Source organism: Leptinotarsa decemlineata, unplaced genomic scaffold (assembly GCF_025532065.1).
Source record: "Leptinotarsa decemlineata unplaced genomic scaffold, Ldec_3_MD MMD2_tig00026328_RagTag_RagTag, whole genome shotgun sequence".
Classification (NCBI taxonomy): Eukaryota; Metazoa; Arthropoda; class Insecta; order Coleoptera; family Chrysomelidae; genus Leptinotarsa; species Leptinotarsa decemlineata.
In genome coordinates this window covers 24,805,241-24,830,877 of record NW_027412688.1, presented here as the reverse complement: position 1 = coordinate 24,830,877, position 25,637 = coordinate 24,805,241, and the positions used below count along the sequence as shown (strand labels likewise).

Genomic DNA, 25,637 nt, shown 5'->3' with positions numbered 1-25,637 from the left:
TGCCAATAAGTATCCTAAAAAAAGTTTATATATCACATCAGATGAAAAGGATAATAACAGGAGAAATACAAATTATTTTTGAAAAGAAAATATTGAAGCTAGATTCAAACGAAAGACAACTCACAGATGATCTGACAATTCTTTGGAAGAATGTAAGAGAAGCAAAAAAAAGTTTACGAGTTGAAACTGTCGAATTTAGCTGTCAAAATAGTTACCACAAACTTAGGAGTGGTCTACTTGAATACGTACAGTTCATGTGAAGAGGGTGAAAAATTGACCATTAAAGCTTTCAAAAAAGGTCAGAATGTACTCCCATATGGACCATAATGAAGATTGTGTCAAATCGTGAGTACTTTGAAAGTGTATTTTCCTAAAAAAGAGTGGACAGGGGTATCAGGAGAGTTGATGACAATGATGGTGTGGAAGTGAAAAACTCTTCAAAGGATAATCTCTTCCTTTTGAACTTTTATTCGTTGCTTTCGACTAGAATCAAATTCAAATCGGTAATCGGCGCAGATACTTTAAATTCAGTTATTGCAAATGAAAGGTAGACTCCTCCTTGAGATGATGCTAGAGATTAGTTTATTGAAGAAATTTCTCTTGAGAGTAGAAAAAATTTCTAGTGTTCACATTTACAAACAAAAATCATATATATCTATTTCCTAATATCAAATTACCTTTTCCAATAAAAAGTTCTTGGAGTATAGCAGGACTTTAAAAATGTCAAAATATGAAGACATGTTAGAGTTGAATATTCAACAGAAATATAGATCTCAAAGATAGTCATGACAATATTCAACTCGGAATTTTCCATGTTCCATCATACTTTCATGGATATTTTTAAGGAATGGTCAGTGAGATGAAAAAGAATGAGGGATGTGGTTTTTAAAATTTTTGTTGAAGAAAATATTCCATCTGAATACACTGTTTACCAGGTGATCTGCTTAAACTGATTCCATTCTGTTTATCTTTTGATAATTAGTTGGAATAAATATCTAGTGAGTATTGGTTTATTGATGTGATGTGATTATTATTAATTGGTATTAGAGGCTTCTCAAAAACGTATTGCTTCAGTTAAGGAAATGGTATTGGAAATAAATGTCAATGATTAGCATGGTATCAATGCTGACTTCGATTTATTCTAGCTCCAATACTTTTTTTACGAAGCTACGTAGGATCCCATTATTGTTACATGCTGTTTTCTTCAGTATTTTATTAAACAATATATTATAAACTTCTACAAAACTAAATTGTATATATTGAGCCAAGTTATAATTAGTCTGTATCTCCGTTTTCCAGAATTTCTCTTCATTTCCAAATCAAAAAATATTTCACCCGAAAATATAAAGGGTATATAATAAGCCCAACTACAGAAATAAAGTAATACAAATCTTTCTATATCCATATCATCATTCCTACCATGATCTTAACAATGTTCTTATCAAACACCCGTCTCTGTTGTCAGCCTCCTAGATCTATCCTAACCCCACCTCAACGGTTGCCCCAACATCCTACCCCTGGTCTGCGTATTGATGGCATCTTCCGGATCGTAGAGGTTACTTCTGATCGGTGGCCTATTTTTCCCAATGCCGTTGATTGAACCCCATCGTGCGAACATCGCCAAAGCCCGTTTGCCTGTAGGTGGACGAAGCATAACTTCTAAATCTGGATCTGAAAAGAAAGAAAATCATTCAGTACTCAATGAATGATATTAGTGTGACTAGTTTTCCGTATAATCCAATAAAATGGTACCTAAAATTGGTCTTGGGGGGAAAAGATTTGGAAACTTGGGTTAATGTTCGAACCTCATGTTTTTTTGGGTGCTGAATCTGAATCTGAATTATTGAAATAAAATTTTCAGTTGTTTTTTGAGACATTAGCGAATTATAGCGAAATTTTGGCAGTTCTTTCTCGTGAATGAAGATGATATACTCCATCAAATTGACTATTTTTATAAAAATTAAAAATCGAACTGAAGTGAATAAGTTTGCCGTTCTGCTACGGCAGGAAGGTGGACAGGTCACTAGGGGACATCTCCTTTGTATGGGCAGGTGTACGCCCAGACTCGTCGAACACACTCTATTATTGACGATAACTCTGGGCACTCGCATAATACATGTTTGACAGTTTCATCTTCCTGTTCACACATCCTGCATAGAGGTGTGTCCACTAGCCCCATAAAATGAAGGTGTTTCCTTAGTTGACAGTGGCTAGTCAGAAATCCTACTGTTGAGCGTAGGTTTTTCCTGGTCATCGCTAGATATTTCTTCGGCGCCAGCTTCCCAGGGTCGCCCAGGGTGATTCTTTGATTTCATCCCATCTCTTTAGGGATGGAGCATGGGTTTCGCAATTGTCGATTACATTAACTCCTGTAGTGCCCTTTAACCCACTTCAGGATGATGTTATTATCTACCGAGGCTTTGGCTAAATCTTGGTGGTACTCTAGTACTAGTCCTGAGGTAACACGTTGTTTGTTCAAGGCTAATTCTGACATGCGGCCCAGATATCAGTGCGACCAAAGTGCGTGTTTTGATAGGTATATTTGATTGTTGTTCGAGTTGTTGTTCGTTCGTTCATGAAAAGTTGAAAATTGTGATCATCATCCGAGTGGTTACATACCATCAGGTACAACGTCGTCATGAGTTGAAGTGCTGTTCACATGAAATATCAAGTTGCCTAGACATTCTTTCTGGTAAATGACAAAAACAACAGCCGGCTTCATTGACATGCTGGTGAGCCATGTATGTAACGAATCAAGCTGCCGAGGATGCTGACAGGCTCAGTCAGTGTCACCACCACGCTATAATTGAATGCAGTCGAGTACGTTATTGTTGAAGACATCGACCTCCTCGAATTATTGGTGGGTTTGTTAGCACCATTCATCATCACCTCCTGGAAGCTTGAAGATGAAAAAATCCAAAACCCTAGACAACTATGGACAGCAACTTGTTTTTACAAGCAGCAAGCCGCTGCGATAAAAACAGTGAAAAAGTTGAAGGAGAATCCTATCTTCAACACCTCTCTAAAGAAATTCACAGATAAATATACTACTGAGAAGCAGTTATGTATGATAGAAGTAGGAACATACCTCTACAGGAGTTATGATATAAGCTATCCCGGACTAGTGCTTAAAAGAGCGCTCTAATTCTTGTCTAACTTCCTCCAAATCTACAAGTACGCGCTATCATCTGCTGCGCTTGTATCTGCAGGTATAACTGTGGACAAGCCAGAAGTAATTTGAGGGATTTTGTTGGAGAAGGCTCTCTATACCCTCCTAACTGACCCTACCTCTCAGCTGCCTGTACCAGAGAAGCTCCTCAACGTACTGGCTTGCAAGAAAGGCTGCAGCATCTGTGGATTCGAGTGCAGGAAAGCAATCTGGCAAAGTATACAACCCATACCCACAAACGGATGAGAAAGTATATGATGAAGAAGTTGTGGACGATCCTCCTGAAGCCTCCATTTTTCAAGATGAAATTACAAATTATCTTTTCAATAACCTGACGTTAAATCAAATTATTGAATAGATGATGTAAAACATTTCTTCTATCTGGATAAGGATCAGCCTGCGCACCCTACCGTTACGGAGTGCTGAACAACCACTTCCTGGGTAACCAGGTGTCATGCCCAAAGGGAAACGGATACTTTATTACTATTGTGGTTTACAGCCGAAGTTTTTGCTGAACCATGGTTACTCGTCAAAGCTTGAATTGAAGGTGACTACATACACAACTCAAAACTTTGAATTGCATATATGACGTTGATTCACCGATATTCAATCAAAAAGTATGCCTTTTTATGTAAACTTAATTAAACTTTGGAAATTTTTACGTTCGCACTGTATGCACAGATAGGTATTTAGATGATCCACCTAGAGTAGTTAACCTTTTGTGACCTCTAGTGCTCTCCTATAGCAACCAACAACTTCCACTGTCCTCTCAGTATCTATACGGCTTCTCGAGATACCGTGCCTTCTAATTTCTAACGAATTTATCTGTAATGCCCCTTCGGCAATTAACGATACGTCATGAATTATGATCAGCCCTAATTCGTTCTGATACGGTAAACCTACAACCAATATGTCATAATAACAACTGGATTCATACATGAGGACTTATCTGGGATGTTTGAGGCAATCAAACTTCCACATAGTGTGTCTAAATCATAATGTTTATTCCCAAAGGTACGATTCCCCGTTTCAGACAAAGAAAGGTCTTACTCGATCTATTATGACGAGGAATTACAATGGTTATCTCTATTATTGAGGTTTGTAGTATAAATAGATCAGTTACATGCAGTAATTCGTACGGTTCAATGAATTTTCTGTATAAATGTTCTCTTCACAAATTCGACAAAATTGGTTGAATACACAGTTTTCGAGAAAGATGTCCTGCAAGTGTTTTTTTCTGAATAACTCATTACTTTTTGTCAGTTTTGGGGTTCTTAACCTTCTGCTGTAATCTAAACATTGATAATAATTCAATATTAAAATGTCTATTAGTGAAAGAGTAAATTGTATAGTTGATGACAACATAAACTCTAAATGAGCAGAAATTAGAAATCTGAAAGGTTAAAAAAATCAACATTGAAATGTTGGAATACCAAAATATGCCTTGGTATTATTTAGCTTATAACAATTTTCTTTCTATTCCGAGTCACATTTGACTTGTATGGTTTTGAAATATCATTTTTTATGCTTGATTCAATCTGTAAGTCGCATAAACAATTCTAGAAGTTTTTTATTCTATTGGTGAACCAAACGCGTTTATTTTTTCACTACAGATTTTTTTGGCGTCCAAGTATAACTTTATCGTTTTAAAATTTTTTTGGTAAACATCACTACAAATAATCTTCAAAATAGTGGTTACCTACGAAGATACCGGTTATTGAAATGGATTGAGAAGCCAGTAACTTGAGGATAAATCAAAAATCATTGAAACGTCTTTGATGGTCATTCTGTTATCAAAAAAACGCTGCTGCTATGAATTTGCAGCAGCGGGGGACGTTATAATACTCAACGAAGTAGTAGTCTTGAATAACACATCATTCAATGAGAAATGTATTCGTGATTAAATGATATGAGACTCCGGGTGCTGTATTGTCGTAGAGGCTTGCACGGTAATAAACTTTTTTTCTCTAGCTTCCCGTGGAATTTTCATAGAGCATGAAGTACCCAAATAATCAGACTATGCATGTATAGAGATCATAAGTCAGATCTCAGTTCTTCATCCCTTTGATCCTGTTAACAAACCTAGGAGGATAGGTTGCACTGACTACTCAAGAGCAGTGTGACTAACAGATCTGCCTTGCACCAAATTCTTGACAAGCAGGAGCTGCATAATTTGCATCAAGATATGAAACAAACTCTCTCTGAGGAAATCAGTAAAGCAAAAGCGATAAAGCTCTGCGTTGCTGATGACTCTTTCGTCATATGGCCCTACGGCTCCGGAACACTCCATAATTTGCTTGATCACCTCAATGACCTCCATCCAAATATGAAATTAACAATGGAAATTGAAACCAATAACTTCCTGCCATTCCTTGATGTCCTCATCACAAAATCCAATAACTCCTCCAGCCAACATACACAAAAAGATACCTCAACGCAAACGCCCATCTTCACCCAGCACAAACCAACTCCGTTTTGAATTCACTCATCATCGGATATATTGACCTCACTGAGCTGGCTCAACTCAAATCAGCTCTTCTTCAAAATTGATTCACAGACCATTACATCGACAAATTCATCTCCACAAAGCTTTCCTTCCCTACATTGAAGGCGTTATTGACAAACTGTACTTAAAAACGATATTCACCGTCATCAATCCAATTTCCACATTCCTCCGTTTCCCCAAGGACAAAATTGACAATGAATCCTAGTGTATACATAAAATACCATGCCATAGAATATATGTAGGCCAGACCAATAGACGTGTGACTAGTAGAGTATAGGAACATCAACTTGCTGTCCGAAAGTCAGACCCATCCTCAGATGGGTCTGACTTTGCGAACACGCCTATATTAGAGAGAACTCGCGACGAGACATCAATTTCTTGAAAATGGCTTGAAAATCGGAGCTGAAAGGTCGAACACAAAACTCCAGATGCGGTTCAACCCGCACTCAACGACAACATACTACTGTCCGCTGAAACCTTTACGAACACACACAGGGCTTGACACATAACAAAGAAGACTCTGTGTTATGTGGCAAGTTTTCGGTAAATTTATTTTCTTCATCAGGATAACGACCGGAGGGTAATAAAGAAACTGGAACAACACGAACAGAAATAATAGGCAAAGTGGAAATTCAAAAAGAGCACCTCAAACAAAATCTATAATATCATCCATTTCCAAAATTCCAGAGAACTTTCCAGATAACCTCTTTTTTAACCAAATGACTGTACTAGTAGAACTGAAAGCAATTTCGTATACACTAATGGATTTTGATAAGTTGAACGTGAAAGTAGCCTTCAAAACTCCAACAAATGTTAGGTAACCCTAAGACAAGATGTTGAGAAATGAAAAGCCGGGGATATATGAAATAAGCTGTGAGGACTGTGACAGAAAATATAACTAAGCGAGGAATTGAAAGTAGTTTCAAAGAATACGCAACACATATCCGATTTCGGAGACCGGAAAAATCTAGTTTCGCTCAATTTGCCTTGGAGAACGGCCATAGAATGAATGGAGAACGAGATAATATCCCGCAAACTTTCACTTGAAATCAATGATGTCTGCCGAAAAATGAAACTGTTCAGAGTTAGGAATTAGTGTTCTTCATCTCCTGACGCCGCCAACTTGGTTGGTGAAATGCGCCTCAAAAATAATATTGCAGTTCTGGTGTTTGGGAAAAACGCTTGTTTTGGATTCATTCTACGCCAAATATTTCAGTTTTACCTCTAATAAAAGAATTGCCATTCGATTATTTCTTGCAGTGTCGCAGATGATATAGTGTTTTAACATCATAAAGGTATATCGTAGGAAGAAGTTCAGTTGACGATTTGATTCATCTGCTATATATTGAGTGCTTCGAAAAAAGTGCCCTTGCAGCAACAAAAAATATGCATCTACTGTCGTTAATTGAATTGTTTCTCATATTCACAACTAATCAAACTAATTCAGATTTAGAATACATCGTAATGGCAGGACAAACATGTGTTGCATGTAATATCTATAATTACTCATTAGCGTTGTATCAACGTGCAATGAATTGAACCTAATTGAGTTATAGATGCAAAAGGGTCGAAATGAAAACAACGAAAAATGTACATCATACTTCTCGACAATATCATTATTTGGCAATCGTTTTTTTTTCAGGGGGATATTCAGTAGTCATTATATAAGACATTTCAATAATTTTCCATAACGAAGAATTTTGTGTCTACTGCAAAATGAATGGAATTTTTCAGAAATTCATTATTCTTAACCGTCCAGCAATAAATGGACTTAGGGAAGGCGCTGTTGAAACTTCGAAAAATGAAATAAAGGCCTTTCAGATGAAAATTTTTCAGTCAATAATGAGGTATAAAACTTCTCAGAGCCCATTCAAATGTGAGTGTATATAATCATATCAAAAATATTTAAGAACCACTGTGTCAAGTTCAGTATGCCTATAGATCGGGTATGTCGCCGAAATCAACATTACTGAAGTGGATCACAGACGTTGAGGAGGTGGTCGCAACCGTACAGCGTTTGGGAAAAACCAAAGACCCAGGCGTTCATGGGATTGAAGCGATCTGCCGCGAAAAGATGTTTTACATTAACGCTATAATTGAACACTAGCATTATCCAAATTGCCTGACGTATGCGGAAGTTGTGCCCACACATTAGTCTGGAAAACGTTAAACTCTCATGGATAGCTATCGCCCTATCTCCCTGCTCAGTACGGTGGCAAAGGTCATTAATAAGTTTCTCGTGAGTAGAATTCTTCGCCTGGAAGACAGAATGAAGCTCATACCCGAGATGCAATTTGGGTTCCAATGAGGTCGGAATAAGACTTCACAACTAATCCGGGTTGTTCACGGAGTGAAGGAAACCTGCAACCAGGGAAGGAACACGGTTATGGTCTTGCTGGATACCCAGAAAGCTGTTGACATAGTTTAGATGGTGGTCGGCAGGTATGCCCTTATTTGTGATTAGGATTCTCGAATCATACCTGAGCAACCGAACTTTTCGTGTGAGAGTGGACCAAACCACATCTGCGAATTATGCGATTAGAGCATGTGTCCTGCAGGGGTCACCGCGCTTATACTCCCTGTGTACGCACGACTTTCCGATGTTCCCGAAAACAAATGTGGATATATACGCAGATTACACTGCGATATACGCGCATTCTTTCTCTAGCGAAGTGGCGAAGCAACAGCTGCAGATCTACCTCGACCCCAAAAAAACAGAACTCGTTAACTTCTTGAGGAAATTTACTAACGTAAACATCTTGGGGAAGCTGCGAGTTGAGGGTGACTACGTTGATGAGCAGAAAAATACGCGATATCTGTGAGTTATTCTGTGAAGACGCGTCAACTTTCAGGAACACTTGAGCTTAGCAATCCAACGAGCGGCTGCGGTGGTAAATAGCACGTATCCGCTCTTTGCACGGAACTCTAAACTTGGTATTGACAACAAGTTGCTAATTTACAAACAAGTTGTGTACGGGACAAGTGTACAGCTATGTTGTACGCTTGCCCCGTATTCAGCCTCAAGAGGAATCATCTGCTTTGAATGATCTGGCAGAAGTTGAGACGTTCACTGAATATATTAAGAGGCTGTCTTATAAATTGTTCAAGTTTTTTGTGCCGAAAAGCATGCTGACGAGGGGCGTCACGACGCTTAGGAATTACCATAATCAGTTACGTAAACACGGGCTAATCTATGCGATCGCGCTCAGTTCACGAGAAACTCGTTATTTCAGAATTACTATTACCCGGTTTTTTCAAGGTTTTTTCCAGGAGGCTCTAGCATCAAACTTTGAGATACACTAGACCACTAGACACACTTAACACCAAGTGCCTAACTGCAATTTACCGATAACTCCCGCGTGAGCCCTGGCAAGAAGCGAGAAGTCCTAGTCTGTGGATGAAATGAAGCACTGTTGAGTGGAGCGCTACCCGCTTACACCAACACTAATTGGACAGTGGGACTCATTACAGTCCCACTGTCCAATTGTGGGACTGTAATGAGACGTTACTTATCGTTGTCGTCCTGGGCGCTACATTGAAATCTCCTCATGGTATTTCCCCGTTTCATGCACACATCCTTTTCTCCCCCTCGTACCCTACTTCCATATGAGGTAGGTCTGTAGCCGGGTGGTTTGATCATCATGTGAGAAATAGTAGTGACACTGTTATAAAACCTGGTATTGGAAGAGTCACTACGGCTTCTGCATGCAGAGAAACCATGCAAAGTACAAAGACTTGCATGTTTGGGAATAACGGGAGCAATACAAACCATTCCAACAGCTGCATTCGAGATAATCTTGGATATTTCTCCTTTACGTCTCCTTTACGGAAAGCAAGAGTGGGGCAATCCAGACTAGAAAACTCACCGACCAACGTGGAATCGGGATATAGGCCATGAATCAGCTGTGGAAATATCAAAATCTCTTGTTTGGAACTAGATTGTGAAATGGGCCTATGAGAAACATCAAGAGTGTTGGAAAAATACACACGAGCACTTATACGGAAAAATCTTTATATAGGGACCATACGAGAAGAGAACCGAAGAACTACTTCAACAAAGCAGCTCGGAATAATTGCCGGGTTACTCACTGGACACTGTTTATTAAGAGGAGATCTGAACGAAATAAGGCCGTGGGAGACCTTAGTTGCAGGTGATGCAACAAAGGGGCAGATACATTCCGTTATATTTTATATGAATGTGAGGCTTTGGTCCCGAGAGGCAAACAATTTATGAAAAACCTAAATTATATCCAGATGAATATGACATATGTCCAGCAAGAGTCTTGTACAGAGTAGTACACGGAACAAGATGTGTGGTATGAGTGTCATGAAAATATGAGGAAAAAAACGCAATCCGGAGACTTGGAAAAAAAGGGCAATTCAGACGGCTCCCAGGAAGCGGTAAAAAAGGTATGCCTGTAAACTGTTGGAACTTTTATCATTGATAGGTTCGTTAAATTATTGTGAGATAAATGAGAGATAGGAAAATGAAATATTAGACAGTACTATTCTAACAAATTAGTTGAATTATTCTTTCGAAAGTCCATTCCAACGTGAGAGTATATAATCATATCAAAAGTATTTGGGAACCTGGTGAAATTTTCAAACCAATGAGCACCCCTACGTACTTCAAGAGAGAATTTGGAAAGGAGAGCATAATGGATAATGGATAATATATAACATGCAATGGGTATTCACCTTGACAATGACGATGTACTCAATTGAGTTTGGAAATAGATCTGAAGGACACTGTACAGAACAGGAGTATACAGCTTTTCTAGGAGTGGTTTAGACGAATCCAATGATTGTTTCAACAGTGGATCTATCGATAATGTGAATGTAGCCAGATTAGTAATTGAAAGTAGACCTCCGATGTAGAATTAATCCTGTCAAACACTAGAACTGCAACACTCTTTTCAATGCGCGTTTCACCAACCAAGTGGGGACTTCAGGAGATGAAGTACACGCGTCAAGAAGTTTGTTGCAGTTTTGGAGTTTGGAAACAGTACTTGTTCTGGATAAGCAGATCAGGTTTGTGATTATATCCCTTTCAACAGTTAACTTCTCAAGAATTTTTTTTAAATAAAATTTTGATATAAAAACTCGTTCAAATGGGTTGACCATCATTCTGTCTTCTCTGAGTTGAATGTGATTCCCTTATTCAACAGAATCTGTAAACTGACAAATTGCGAATATCTTCGAAAATTCCATTGACGTTTCTTGATTTTCTCAACTTGTTTTTCTTTGGAATGTGTTCATGCACGAGGCCACGTAGATGAATTCACTCGGAATTTTCACTACGTTTCCCGTTAGAATTAATTAAGCATGGACAGGCGGTCATGTCAACAATGTGGTGATGCTCTTAGGTTACGGAGCTCTGACAGATGTGTATCGATTAGTTCTCAGATTATTGGCCACATACTCGTCCAGATTCTATATAAATAGAGACACTGTTAGGGGTGATTCCATAGAGGGACGTATGGAATATAATCCAGTATGGATAATGAATGACACTTAATTTTCTAATAGGTAATGATTGAATTATTGGATTGAAAGAACCCAATATAATATCACCCTTCCTTTCCTTGAGCGAGACAAAAGGTTGTTTGAAACTATGTTTCTATATAAGAAAAACTATGTGCAGGGAAGAGATGCCTAATTTGAACCGCCACCTAAATTGAACCACCTGAGTAAGTTCCTACTGAGGGGCAGGTTGCACCATCTGATGCCCAAATATTGAGGTTTATGATTTGAGACTCCATGTCGTTCCAATAGAATGGAGTCTCTATAGTTTGCATTTGTTACTGGCAGAGTGATTTTTGTTTTGGCATTATTTTCTACAATATTTTAGTAGGATAATTAAGGCATTAGGGAAAAGTGTATACTGGTGAGTACTTTTCATTATATTAGTTTTGTTTGTTGGAGTATTCTTGATGCACCTCGTGTATATAAAATGAATATTACTGGAGTGTTTTCCCAACACCAAACCATTATTTTAATACCTCGACACGTGTTTCGATCACCAAAAGATCAACGTGATCTTCATTGGTACACCAAAGGTTCCAAAAGGTGCATCGCAAGTATATAAAATGAAAACAACTTCAAATATCATTTTCTCCATAACCCAAAAACCTGTGCTGTTTCGTAAAACAGGTCAATTCAGGAAATCTATTCTGAAGTTTGTTTAAATCATTTGAAATGTATGTATATGTGTATTGAAAAGTATATGAGTATTTGAGTATGTACCGTGTTAGAAATCACACGTTAAAAGATAAGGCCTTGTTAGTCCTTAGCTCGCACAAGTTTCTCAACTTCTGAGAGTGGTCGTTCGTATGGGGGCTACAGCTGATTAACGGAAAAACAGATTTTAAACAGACATATGTATTATTTGTTCTCGAGAAAAATATAGAAAATAAAATATATCCAGATTTATGTTATAAAAAAAGATAGGCAGCTATGAAAAATGGTCTGACAGGCTTAAAAAGATGGAGTTGGGTTGAATAATGGTTCAATTCTCTAATACATGTTCGACAAACGAATGAAATCGTAAATGATTGCATAAAACGAATGGGTACAAAAAATGTTTTGATGTTCACATAGAAACACTATTAGTCAAAAACATTTTGAAGTTTGAGGAAGTGTTTTTTTGGTAACCAATAGAAGATGCCAAAAAAATTGCATTGTAACTTGCAGCAAAACACAAACTACTTCATGAATTCAATAAAGAAAAATATATCACTGGGAAAATGGTTTATAGTCATAAGGATTTATCACCCAGGCAACCAGAATCTAGTCTTCTCAACAAAGTTTCAACAAAGAATCTTTTGTAAAAGTTAGTCGACAAATATGAAATTGATTCAAATAAATTTTCAATGTTTCATCAGTTCGGAATTCCATTGTCTAATATAATATAAATTTATTTGAAATCACTAAAAAAAAAAAAGATTACCCGAAAATAACAATTTTATTAAACAAAAACTGAAATTACAAAGAAATAACATACAAGCAACAACCAAAAAAATAAAAAATTGAAATATTAATAAAAGCTGAAAATTTACTAAAAGGACGAATTATAGCCAATATATATAGGGAGTGGTTTGAAACTCTGGCCATTGAAGAAGCCCACAAGAAGCCCCGAGTCTGGTTGAGATACGTAGACGACACCTTCATAATATGGAACCATGGGAATGCAGAACTAGACACTTTCCTAAAGCACATCCACAACGTAAGTCCTTCCATCACTTTCACGATGGAGAAGAAAGTCCACAACGAATTGCCTTTCTTAGACATATTGGTGAAAAGGACCGACACTAAATGGGAGCTGCGCTAACAAAACTCTTTAGAATTGGATAAAGAAACTAGGATTTAGATTTAAAATAATAAACAAACGTCAAGCAGTTATGGAAAGCAGAAGAATAGTGGAATGGCGTAACAAATACTTGGAACAAATAACTAAATAAAGACAAGAACAACGGCAAATTTTCTATTTGGACTTATCTTGGTATGACACTCACGACACAGTTACGAATGGGTGGACTGATGAATGAGAATGTCAACGCCTAAGTTGCCTGCAAACAAAGGATCTCGACTAATCATTGTGCATTGCGGGGAAAGTAAAGGATAGTAAAAATGAGTTTCGTATAATTCAGCGTTCATATAAAAATATTTGTTTCGAAAGTATTTTTCTTTCGTATAATTCAATATTTATATGAAAATAGCTGTTTCGGGAGGGCTTTTTCTTCCAGTTTGCGTCTGAAAGTTACTTCTTTGCATGATTTACACATTTTTGTATGGAGTTAGTTTTTTGAATCGATTGCTTTTTTCCTTTCTTTGGAAGATTCCAACATTTTTGTATCACGATGGAGAAGTAGAAAGCCAAAACTTTTCTTTCTCAAAAAATAATCTCCCCTAAAAATGGTTTTTATATGATTTATTGTTTTCTTGTAGTTTTTTATGAATGGAAGTTCAAAAGGCCGTCTATCCCTATTCTTTGGTTCAAATTATCCGCTCAAAATTCATTAAAAATGAAATAATGGATATATTTCTCGAAATGGTTCAATTAAGGCAGCTCTCCGTTATGTGCCTAGAGCTAGAGTATAAACAATGGCAAACGTTTATCAATAATAATGAGTAGACGAGACAAACAGAAATATCTGTGGATGATATACACATTTGAACCAAGAATTTTTTGTATCCTATTTTCTTTCAAACTAAATTTCGATTTGGTAATTTATCCTCGACCCAATTCTTCCTTTTTAATTTTGGTTTGATATTTCTATATTCTATGCAAACAACCTAGGACACCATGCAGATGGGCATACCTTTCAAAGTGCTGCATACTTATTGAAATGGATGTGGTTGGAATGTATTCTAATAACGTCCCTACAACGTCCTTCTCAATGGGTAATTTGCAACGTGTTCAATTGTATGCCCGTGTACGAGTACAATGGGCTATATATCGAAGTTGAGAGTGCAATGGGAATCCCATATAACTTACTGATAGATAACTTTTTTCATGGACAAAATTCTGGACACTGCAGTAATCAGGACCAATCATGGTTTCTCAACATAGAGGGTTTCTAGACACATACAATATGAAAATCCACTCACGATGGAGGAGGAAAAGGTTGGTAAAATGAGTATTCAATGAGATTGAATGTTTGCAACTCACAAAACCGAAGCATACATACTAGCAGATGAACAAGGAATTCAATCACTAAAAGATGCCTGAAATCGAAGATTCACTTTGAAAGTTAGAAAAACTACTTGAGAATCATATTGTGGACATACCACTATATAAGGGATGACATTATGAAGGGTCACAGAAAAAGCAGAATATGATTATAGATAAGAAGGTATCTTGAAAGGGTGTTTCCGTTCCTACTTTCATATAACCTTGTACTGTACGAGCTTTTACGTTTCATGAACTATAATGTCCAAGATGACTCCCTCCAGGACGCATGCAATAATAGAATGAAAGAACGTAAAAACGTACATAACAGGTCTTGAATATTGAAACATGATAAACTAAGAAGAAATGACTGAACATCTCATTCAAGTCAACCAAAACAGCGTTCTCCAAAAAACGACAACTCTCAAAAGTTGAGAACTAGTGCGAGCTAAGGACTAACGAGGTCTTACCTTTCAACGTGTGATTCCTAACACGGTTGAAGAATCATTCCAGCTTCAACCAGATGAATTCTCTCGAGAAAAATATCTGGCTGAAGCGGGAATCGAACCCACAGTCTTCCGAACGTGAGTCGGGCGCAATACCACCGCGGCCAATTCCACAACAACAGATAGAGGCAACAACAGATAAAGGCATACCTCTTTAATTTCAAGGTATAAATATACAAATGTCAGGGGAAGCTTGAATATTGTGATACTGAATCTCAGACTGACCTGAAACCAACGAATAGAAGGGATATAAAAAAAGTCGGGGGTAGCTTTAAAACTGGTAAGATGCAAGGCGTGGACGTCGGAAGTAAATAAAATGTACAATCGTAGTTGAACCCATGATAACAAGGAATCATTGGTTTGGTGGCTGAAGATGAAACAAGTGACCACTACTAACAAACTTAGCAAAAATTTGCTCAATATAGGAATGTAAGCTTTCACGGCTGGCGTCAATGTTTTGAGTGGTTTCCAGGTTTTGCCGTGGTCTTCTTTGGTTATAATATCCAAACGTTTCAACTGCAACCGCGGCAGTCATCTTCAGTGGCGTGCTCATAATGCCATAAGGTGTACAGAAAGGAAACACACATAGATCGATACCTACATCCAAGCGATACCATCACCCAAAACAGAAACGGCCCATCATCAACACCCTGGTGAACAGAACTTCGAGAATATGTGAAGAAAGTTAAGTCGGCGATGAAATAAAACACCTAACAACTGTGTTACAAGCGAATGGCTACGATAAAATAGACATAATCCGTGCTACGCGTCCAAAGGAGAAGAAGAGAAACACCAGTGAACATCACCCCCAAGGCACTGTCTATCTACCATACATAGAAGGTGTCACCAACCGAATCGGGAAAATTCTAAAGAAGGAGAAAATTGACAAAGTCTTCAAACCAACGAAGAAAATATCGGAGTATCTGAGATCAACAAACGACAGCAGGAACCCACTCAAATCAGCGGGAGTTTACAATATTCTATGTGACTGTGATAAAGTCTATATTGGTCAGATGAAAAGAAGCCTTGGTACCCGCCTAGTCGAGCACAAGCGGAGTTGCCGTTTGGGACAGATCGAGAAATTGCAGTAGCTGAACATGCATTGTCCAACGGGGAATACAAGATATTGTTCAAAAATACTGAGAAGCTAGCAACGTCGAATCATTATTCAACAAGAATGTATTTAGAAGCCATAGAAATACACAAACACCAAGAGAACACAGTTTTCCCTCAAGAACATGCCCGATCCTCGGACTATCGGAAGACAGTCGGTGTCGCCTCTGTTTGGAAAATGATGAGACAGCAGAGCACATTTTTTGTGCCTGCCCCGCTGGGGACCGAATCAGTTTTTTAGAGTTCGGCAGAGCCGTACTCTTACCATCTAACCTGAAAGACCACTCACCATACAAACTAATCAGCTTCGTTAAAAGCTGAGTTTATTTGGTCAAGTGTGATTATGTGTGATTCACAATAACCCGGTCAAAAACTTGGTATTCAGACGGTTTGAGTACCGAACATGAAATGGTAGCTGGAATATACTGTACAGGTAAAAATTTCAATACGGCTACACGCTCGGTCGAAATGCATCCCTCTTTCAGGCGGAAGTAGATCAGTAAATGATTCAATTAAAAAAGTAAACGACGAGATATGTATAATCACGCAATGCAAAAACCCAAATCCTATAGGAATGTGAGGCTCTGGATTACAGGAAGTGAACCAAATTAATTAATACCGGGAAGAAGAATGTTGACTAGAGTATCATAGCAGTGAGCCAATGAGGATACAAAATTTCTCATTCAATGATTCATCCTCACTCCGTAGCCTGAAGTGAAAATGAGTCAACTACAGGTTAATAAATATAGTCTCAAGGAGAGGCAGAATGAGTTTTTTCAGCAGAGGCAAAACCAGTTTTTGGCTCCTCTGCAGAGGTCAAACACTTACTGAAAAAAATATTCAATATTAGCAAGAAACGACAATCTCATTCTTCAAAATAGATGAGAATTCCGGGTGTCTTACATATCTTACCTGTATTCTCCTCATTTGAATTCGAATATCGATGTTGAAACGAATCTGGATTACCACTAGCGAAGTTTTCTTCTGGAAACACTACTTCAGACAAAGGATCCTCCCAAAGGGAATTCTCTAAAAGTTCCAATGGGTTTATTGCTGCTCCCATAATGTAGTGAAGTGTGGCCAGGATGATGATTGGCCTCATCTGAAAAAAAATGTACATTCTAAGACAGATATTGATAAAACATTTTTTTAAGTACTGTAATATATATGCAAATATTTTTTTTAAACCTATTTCACCCTCTTCCACCACAATTAGTGGCTCTGATTACGAATCTTTGGAAAACTGGTACTTCCGCCAGAAGACTGCTATTCTCTGAAATGCCCATAAGTGTGGAAACTGATGTTGTATTATTTATAGATGTTGGCCCCTTTGAACTTTTATAAATCCAAAAAAATAGTCGACTTAATGCACAAATTCTTATCTGAACAAATATACTTCCAATGGAAGCTACCACTAACAGAACATTCTGCCGCCGATGAGAAAGGTACGTCTCAAACCAAAGTAACGCGGATCTCCTAAATCCGTAAACTTCTAGCTTGCGAAGAAGTAGCATGTGGTTTACACAATCGAAGGCCTTGGTAAGGTCACAAAACATGGCCGCCGCAGATTCTCTTTCATAAAGATTGGTGTAAAGGTTTTCCAGGAGCGAAAAATAGCGTCTTGTCGTCCAGTCCATACTACCACAGTTTCGATTTCGTACCCAATAGCACATATTATCAACTTCAAAATGTTGGTAAATTTTTTACCTCATCGTAGACGTTTTTTATTGAGTAAATGCCTGAGCAAACCTGAAATGTTGTCAGAAAAAGACAATTATATTAGCTTTCATCTTGTGACCCCAAGGACGAATGAGGAGTTTGAAAATTCCTAAATGAAATCTAGGTGTAAATTGAAAGGAGAAAAAAGTTTTCAGATTTCAATTTCAAAAAATGTCGGAAATTTCTGATGAATTGAAGGGTGCAATTTATTTCAAAATTAACTATCAACAACAAAGATATGTTTATCCTGCAAAGGAGTTTTTTCAGATATAAACTACTCGAAACAATTTCTCTCACATCAATTTTGAATTACACGAAAAACACATTTTTTTGTAGAATTTGAAGAAGTAAAAAGCCAGAAAGTTTTTTTTCTCAAAAACGTTTTCTCTAAAAACTAATCTCTCCTTAAATATCTCCCCTTCCAACGTACACCTGGAATTCATTCAGGAGTATTCAAATTCATCATACATTATTTTAAGCGTCAAAATGAGTATACCAAGAGTGTCCTTAAAAGATTGACATAAATCATCGCGATTTTTTTGTGGGCCTACAAAAGACAGACAATATGTGGTGAGTTATTTTGTTATGTCCCGAAAGAATCAGCCAGCGTTTTTGATGAAAGTTTCCGGGCTTGGCACACGTAGCACCAGTACTCGGGATAACGGGGATAACATTGTAATATTTCGACCAATTCATACAAAATATTAATGAATCATACTGATGAACTGTCTTCTTGAATCACTCCGCACATTGATGAAAATCGCATGGAAATCCGTTCACTAGTTTTTCAATTTATGGCATTCAGACAGAGAGATGCGGCAGAGGACTTGGTTTATTAATACAGGGTGAATTTTCAATAACATGACGGATAGTTGTATATTTTATTGAACTGTATTATTGAACAGTTGAGAAAAATCGCAATATGCACTGCAACACTATGAGGAGGAATGTCATTGTTGGAATAGTTGCAGTTTTATATTTGTTGTTATTTTATCAAGTTGTTTTTGATTGTTTGTAAAAATCGACAATAGTGGGAGATTAGAAGGATTTCCAGAGAGGAGCGGACATTATATAAAACGAATTTAAAAACGTATTTGCCGAAACAATATAACGCCTACAATAATTGGCCATCCATCATTTACTGAACTCAAATAATGTTCTACTCCTACACGACATCTCTCATATTTCACTTCTATGTTAAAAATTATGTATTACCAACCACTGAACTTCTCGAATTCCACTCGACATTTGTTCCATTTTTATGTTGTTGAATTTTAATGTTTTTTGTGTATACTTCAAAATCAATTCAATTTCTTCGTTTTATCGAACATCTGTAGTTGCGTATACATGCCTAGGATATTATTTTTATGGTCCATACAAAAAATTAAATTTGGTGATGATATACCATCTTATAAAGCTTCAAAAGTGGCAATGAGATTTTTTTTTGATACTTTTGATATATTTTTCAGTAACGTCAGAAAAAAAATCAAAACGAAGTTGCCGAATTTCGATTTGTTTCGAAAATATTCGAGGCTGCACCGTTTTCCGAAAACTTTAAAGAAATGGTCTACTAGTCTAGTCAGACAGCTCCAAGGAAGCGAAAAAAAAACCCAACGGATGTTGAAGTACATTTAAAGAACATTTGTTCAAGTTTACTCACGGAGATGCTTTCTTTCACAAGGAAACTTTCACAAATGTGGAATCCAGTATTAGTCGACGTATCAGTTAGGAAAGTAATTGTTCAAGGCTTGAGTTAGTCAAATTCTATGATCTAGCAAAGCTGAGATGAACATTTCAAATTTTATTCGAAATATTCATTTTCTGGGCGTATCTATCTCTGCTGAGCACAGTCATCAGACTGTTGTATGTTTCGTAATTGAGTTCAGCATATATAACGGCTGTTGAAAACTTCAGAATATTTTCTGACGAATCTAATCGTAAAGTCTTTGGAAAAGTTCGCCAGAGCCAAAGAAAGAACTCGACAAAATATCCCATCACGGTTACAATTTGATGGTGAATATTTGCATGCCAATCGTATCCCCAGGTGCGTCTTGTAAAATACAAATTGAAATCGTGCCTGTATGCCTTTTATGAGAATAACGAGAAAAATGTGCGTATGGTGGAGAATCCAATATGAGTTATTATTGACTATAAAAATGAGTCAATCAAATATGAAAAGAAGCGGAAAAGTGCTAAAGATGTTTGCACCCGCTTTGAAAGTTTGACGAAATATAAGATTAAGAAAATGTTTGCATATTCCAACTATAACCTAACCTAACCGTTCGAAGAAAAGTTTTTGCTTAGACATGCGATCGAGGCTTACAAAATTGAGTTGATGTAGCAGTAATTGCTTTGATTAAGCAGACCCTTTGGCTGTAAACTCACTGCCCTACTGTCGATGGTGTATGTAGTTACAAACTCGTCCATCCTGTAGCAGTCGGGATCCACAAACTGGTCGAACATTCTGGAGTTTTTGTAAGGGGTACAAGAGTAGATCATTGTTGTACTCGTTTTCGCCGGCCTGGTTAGAAGCGACGAAACATCGGCTTTGTACAGACTTGTCCTCGATTATGCGAAAGGGATAGGATTCGTTATTCCAACTCTGTTGGTGATTAGTTCCGTTGGTGACTGTGGGGGCTCAACCAGAGGACTAAGATCAGCCTCATTTAGAGTTCCCACCTCCTCTTTTGTCAAAGCTTGCCTGTTTTGCTACGGGTCTTCCACCACATTGCACTCCAGTTCTTGCACTGTCTGTACATATTCATTGTTGTTCAGGTAACTATGAACCGGATACTGTAAAAACATGAGGATTGGATAGCGGCATCGGAGAAAGAACGTTATGATAGATAATGCTCGATTGGGGATGAGGATAGGAAAGAAGGATGCTACTATATTTTGTTCGTTGGAACCATGAATTCACTTAGTGTTTTTGATTGAGGAAGTGTACCTAAATATGAAGCTGCATTTTCCCTTCGAATCAGAATGCAAATTTTTTGAATCAAGAAAGAGGTAGCTCTAGAGTCGTTTTTCTCTCTGGGGATTCTAATGCCGATTTCATGAATGAACTCCAATGTTTGGGGCTGAAAGTACTAAATGTTTCGATTTCTATTGCTTAGAAAATGAAATTATCTTCTAAATGATTGTATTTTCAAAAATAGATTTGGGAGGAAGCTGAATACATTTATTGAATGAATGAATCAAAGAGGTTTTTGTATGAAAGTGTATAATTATAAAATTATTGCAAAGCGCTTTCGATTTCCGTCATCATCAGTGCTCACCTGAAAGTAGATCAATTAGATCACTTGCTGTCAGGTGAGCACTGATGATGACGAAAGTCGAAAGTGCTTTGCAATGATTTTATAATTATACACTTTCATACAAAAACCTCTTCGATTCATTAATTGTATTTTCATTTTTTGACAATTCCGCTGATGAAGCTGCTGCACCGCTAGATACGGAAGTCGAAGGAACGTACGAAGAGCAAAAATAACGACGCAGATGAAATCCCAGACAACCCGTTTTCCTCTCCGCCAAGGGATGAGATTCATGCCCTCTGGTCTAAGATGAACGGTATATTTTCCGAACCTAAAGCACGTTTGATAACATAATGATGCTGCAAATGTACAGCTTGATGACGGGAAAAGTGCCCGACGCTATATCTACAAGTCAATCCTTGATATCTTCGGGTGTCTACTTCCACTCCACATTTGCATTTATGTTGAACAGAAATATTGGAACCTAGGCGAAGACCTACAGCAACTCTAAAAGATTCATTTTCCAATAAGGTACCAAAGGATGGAACTGGTAAGGTACTCAACCAAGCGCCTGCATGTTTTGACGACACTGCTTTTATACGTGCCTTAGCTAAGTCTAACAAATTAGTTAGGGCTTTTTCACCAGAGGAATATCCCAGGTTTCTTGAATATTTCTTCTGGTGCTTGATCTTTCCAGACCAGTTTATGAGATTCATAGTTGTTCGGTCTCCCTCAAATGTTTATCCGATGGAAAGGAGGGTGGTAAAATTGAATATATCACTTTCTGTTTTGAAATTGAATTTGATAGTTGTGAACCTACTTTTTTGAGTAAATTTCATCAATAAACATTGAAAAAATAAATATTGGATGTATTGTAATCACGTCATTGTGGACTCACGTCATTGTTTCTAAGTCTAATGAGTCGAATTCAAGTAATTCACTGTTCTCGTTTCTTCTATATACCAATCTGAATGGTTTTATTGACAAACCCGCACACAGTTGCATCAAATACCGCCTTTTTGAAATCAGATTCTGCAGTCTTTAGAATTGGGTTGTTTGAGAAGTTTTGTCAGTTTTAAAGTGTTTTTGTAGCTCTATGTCTCAATAAATATTCATTCTACTGTGTCATGATTGATAGCGAATTTTTCACGAATACATTGGGTGTAGATTGACCCATCACAAAGGGTGCGTGGTATGGCGGAAGAAATGGGCGTCAGTTCCCATGTGGTTTTTGATAATTCAAAACTTATTGGAAAAATCGAAAAGTTCGAATAGTGGGTACTCTATGATTTGAATGATTGACAGAATCGTTTTGAAGCGGTTCGTCACGTGACGGGTCCTCTACGACAAAAAACGTTCAAGACACAGTGGTTGGACATCGATGAGCCACCTAGGCACTTTCCAAAGGTGAAAACACACCAAAAAAATAGTGTATGGTGGTCAGCGGCTGGTGTAATTCACTATAACTTGCTGCAACTGGGCCAAACCATCACAGCACAGTCATATGACTGTGATGATGAAATGTATCGAAAATTGCGTCAGCAGCAACCAGCACTGGTCAACAGAAGAGGTCCGATCTTGCTCCACGACAACGCTCGTCAGCACGTTTTACAAATCAGCGTACAAAAATTGAACGAATTGAGCGTCGAAATTCTGCCTCACCCATCATAGATAGATAAATAGATAGATTTATTGAAGTTTACGAATTAAATATATGAAAACTTTAGTCAGTGAGGTATAAATATATAACTGTAAAATATACCACCAAAAGAGTATTTATTTATTTATTTATTTATTTATTTATTCAACTAACGGGCAGCACCCAATATACAAATATGTTTTTATAAAGGTGTACATAAATACTTATGATTAAGATCCATATTAAAATTAAACCTAAGAGAAATAAAAACTAAGATTAAACCCAAAGGCAATGAATGATTGCAGTGAGATAAATTTATATATATACATGTGCACATCTATGTATTGTTTTTTAGAAGTGATGGCAAACTTCGTTTCAAGCTACTTTCAGAGATATTGAACAAATCTAGTTGAATATCATTCGCATTCAATACAATCCTAGATAATGGTGAGTGTTTTCCATAATTGCATCTATGGAAATCAATTGCAAACGTCTGAGTGTTTCGAGTTACTCTGGCTGAAACATGTAAACCAATTTTGGACAAGAGGTATGGACAGTCAATATTGTTATTCAAAATCTTATGTAGAAATCTGATGTATGACAGGTTTGTCTATATGAATATTGAAATATAATGAAAACATACTATCGCATATATCATGTCTATATTTGTTAAGATTATGGAAATTTTGATAACCAAATAGTAATACCTATCCTTCTTCTGTTTTCTGCAATCGTCATGAAATTGCCATAAAAAATTCTTGCACCGAATATGGCTCCATGTTACACAACAAATTGAAAACTAGATTCTAAAAGTATGCCGTCTGCCTTTTCTGATTGTCACTGGTAAATGATTGTATAATTCGATAGCCATATAGCGTGGACCTCCTTCTGTATTTTCTGTATTCATTAATGTTTAGGAAGAATGAGGTTCGGGTTATTCCTAGTAAAGAACTCATGAATGTTTTTATGAATTATGAATTTTTCTTTATTGTCATAAACGAAAATAGTAAAAATATGAATATAAATCTCATATAAAGTAAGTAATTTATTATTTTTGAAAATATTACGTTCATGCTGAGCATTGTATTTATTATACGTTTTTACATAATGAAAATCCGATCCAAGTTCCCCAGAACATAACTCCGTATTTAAGGAAAGGGCGGATAGTTTCAAAGTATGCCGTTTTTAATGCAGGTGTATTCAAGGTACTTCTTAAAACTCTTTTTGCATAACATTTGCTAGCAAGTTTTTTGCTTCTTGCAAGATGCTCAATGTGTATGTCGAAGTTTAATTTGTCATCTAGATAGACTCCTACCATTTTTGTACATGACAAGAAATATAACTTTTCAGTGCCCATGTTCACAAACACTGGAACAATGATGGAGGTATTGACTGTTCTGAAAACTATGCAATTAGTTTTGGATGTATTCAGAAAACGTTCATTTTGAATAAAATATGTTGAGGGTGTAGAAACAACATTCAATATATATATATATATATATATATATATATATATATATAATTTGATATAATATAATATTTTTTTAATATATATATTGTGACACACCTAGAAATACAAATCAATTCAAAGAACTAAGATTATTAAGAAAAAAGGAAAGAAGAAGAAAAAAGGAAAGAAGAAAAAAAACACACATCAAAGGTGCTGCTTCGTTCCTTCCTGTTCATAAAAGAGGACATATGCCTCATTGCTCACAATTGATTTTGGCGAAATTGGGAACACCTGTGAATCGTTGTATTCATGCCATGTGCCACTATATGGGTGTCTGCAATATGCTGTGTAATGTCCGTTGTAAGTAGTCCCACTGTGATTTGAAAGTGCATATAGATTATAATGACAAGGAGCCACATTGTCTGCTGCATAACTGCTCATATCCAATCCATCTGAAGAAAAATCAATGGAAACATTCAATTTGCCACTGAACCTTTCCGTCGGAGAGAATCTTTTCAAATGAATTACTAAAATACGGGGAAACTTATACATTGATAAGGACTTTGTACATTTTCTCCTTTGCTTGCACCTCGAACACATTGGTTTTTCATCTCCATCCAGAGTTTCCTCTCTTGTGAAAGAATCCAAGCAATGTGACAAACTCACTTGGCCAGATCTTTGTGGTATGGGAAGGGACAAATCCCAGAAAGGATCAAAGATTACTGATGAGTGTCCACAGTGTGTGCACTTCATAGTGGATTTTAATTGACCAACGAAATAGTCTACAATCTTGGAGTTGTTCATATTCAAATATCTCTGCCAGGACTCTTGTGCTTTTCCGTTATCGCTCAATTTTTCGTCAATCTCAGTTAAGATTGGTTCAGGTTTCTCAGTAATTTTGTTGAGGTCCTCATGTAAACCTTCTGAAAGATATCGAAGGAATTCGTGGGCGTCTTGATGGGCAGAACCCATGTATCGAGGGGCAAATCTTTGAATCTGATTTTTGAAGTAGACTGTGTTAATTACTCTATCAGATGAATCTTCTGACCATAATTCCTTGATAACTTCCGCGAACGATTTGATTAAAACACCTTTCATACTAGAAATACTAGTATTGATATCTTCCATGTATGCATCCTTTTTTAGGTACTCCAGCAACCATCCCGTGTTTGATAAACATTGGATGATACTGTTCATGAAACAGGTGTTTCCAAGATTTTTTAAACCATTGAACCCAAAAGTTTTGATTGAAGAATGTATCACCAATCTATTGTTGCAACTACGTTTGCCACTACTATCTTCTTCTGAGTAAACACGGATAAGATGATTCATTCCTTCAGTGGACTGGTAGGATAAAGAATTCAAAGCAAAACTGCTCAAAACTGAATTAGATATTAGTTCGTTTGAGGGCTCAGCCAGAGGACCAAACTCAGCCTCTTTTAGAGTTCCCACTTCCTTTTCAGTCAAAGCTTGACGGTTTTGCTGCGAGTCTTTCACCAAACTGCACAACTCCAGTTCTTGCACTGTCTGTACATGCCGATACATTTTTGACTGAGGAATTGTACCTAAACATGAAGCTGCATTTCCTCTTTGAATCAGAATGCTAATTT

The 25,637-nt window shown here is 37.1% G+C and overlaps 1 protein-coding gene and 1 pseudogene across 1 annotated transcript in view; both read right to left on the bottom strand.

Annotated features, from left to right (window-relative positions):
• Nucleotides 1-1,108: 1,108 nt before the first annotated feature.
• Nucleotides 1,109-25,637, bottom strand: part of LOC111502133 (uncharacterized) — a 59,580-nt gene continuing 35,051 nt past the window's right edge. The window contains exons 2-3 of the mRNA XM_074182176.1: nucleotides 16,878-17,067; nucleotides 1,109-1,671 (exon numbers count right to left, since the gene is read on the bottom strand). Of these exons, the coding sequence (XP_074038277.1) occupies nucleotides 1,481-1,671; nucleotides 16,878-17,067 (381 nt within the window). The 3' untranslated portion in view covers nucleotides 1,109-1,480. The remainder of the gene's footprint in view (nucleotides 1,672-16,877; nucleotides 17,068-25,637) is intronic.
• Nucleotides 24,232-25,572, bottom strand: LOC141485532 (ubiquitin carboxyl-terminal hydrolase 2 pseudogene; annotated as a pseudogene).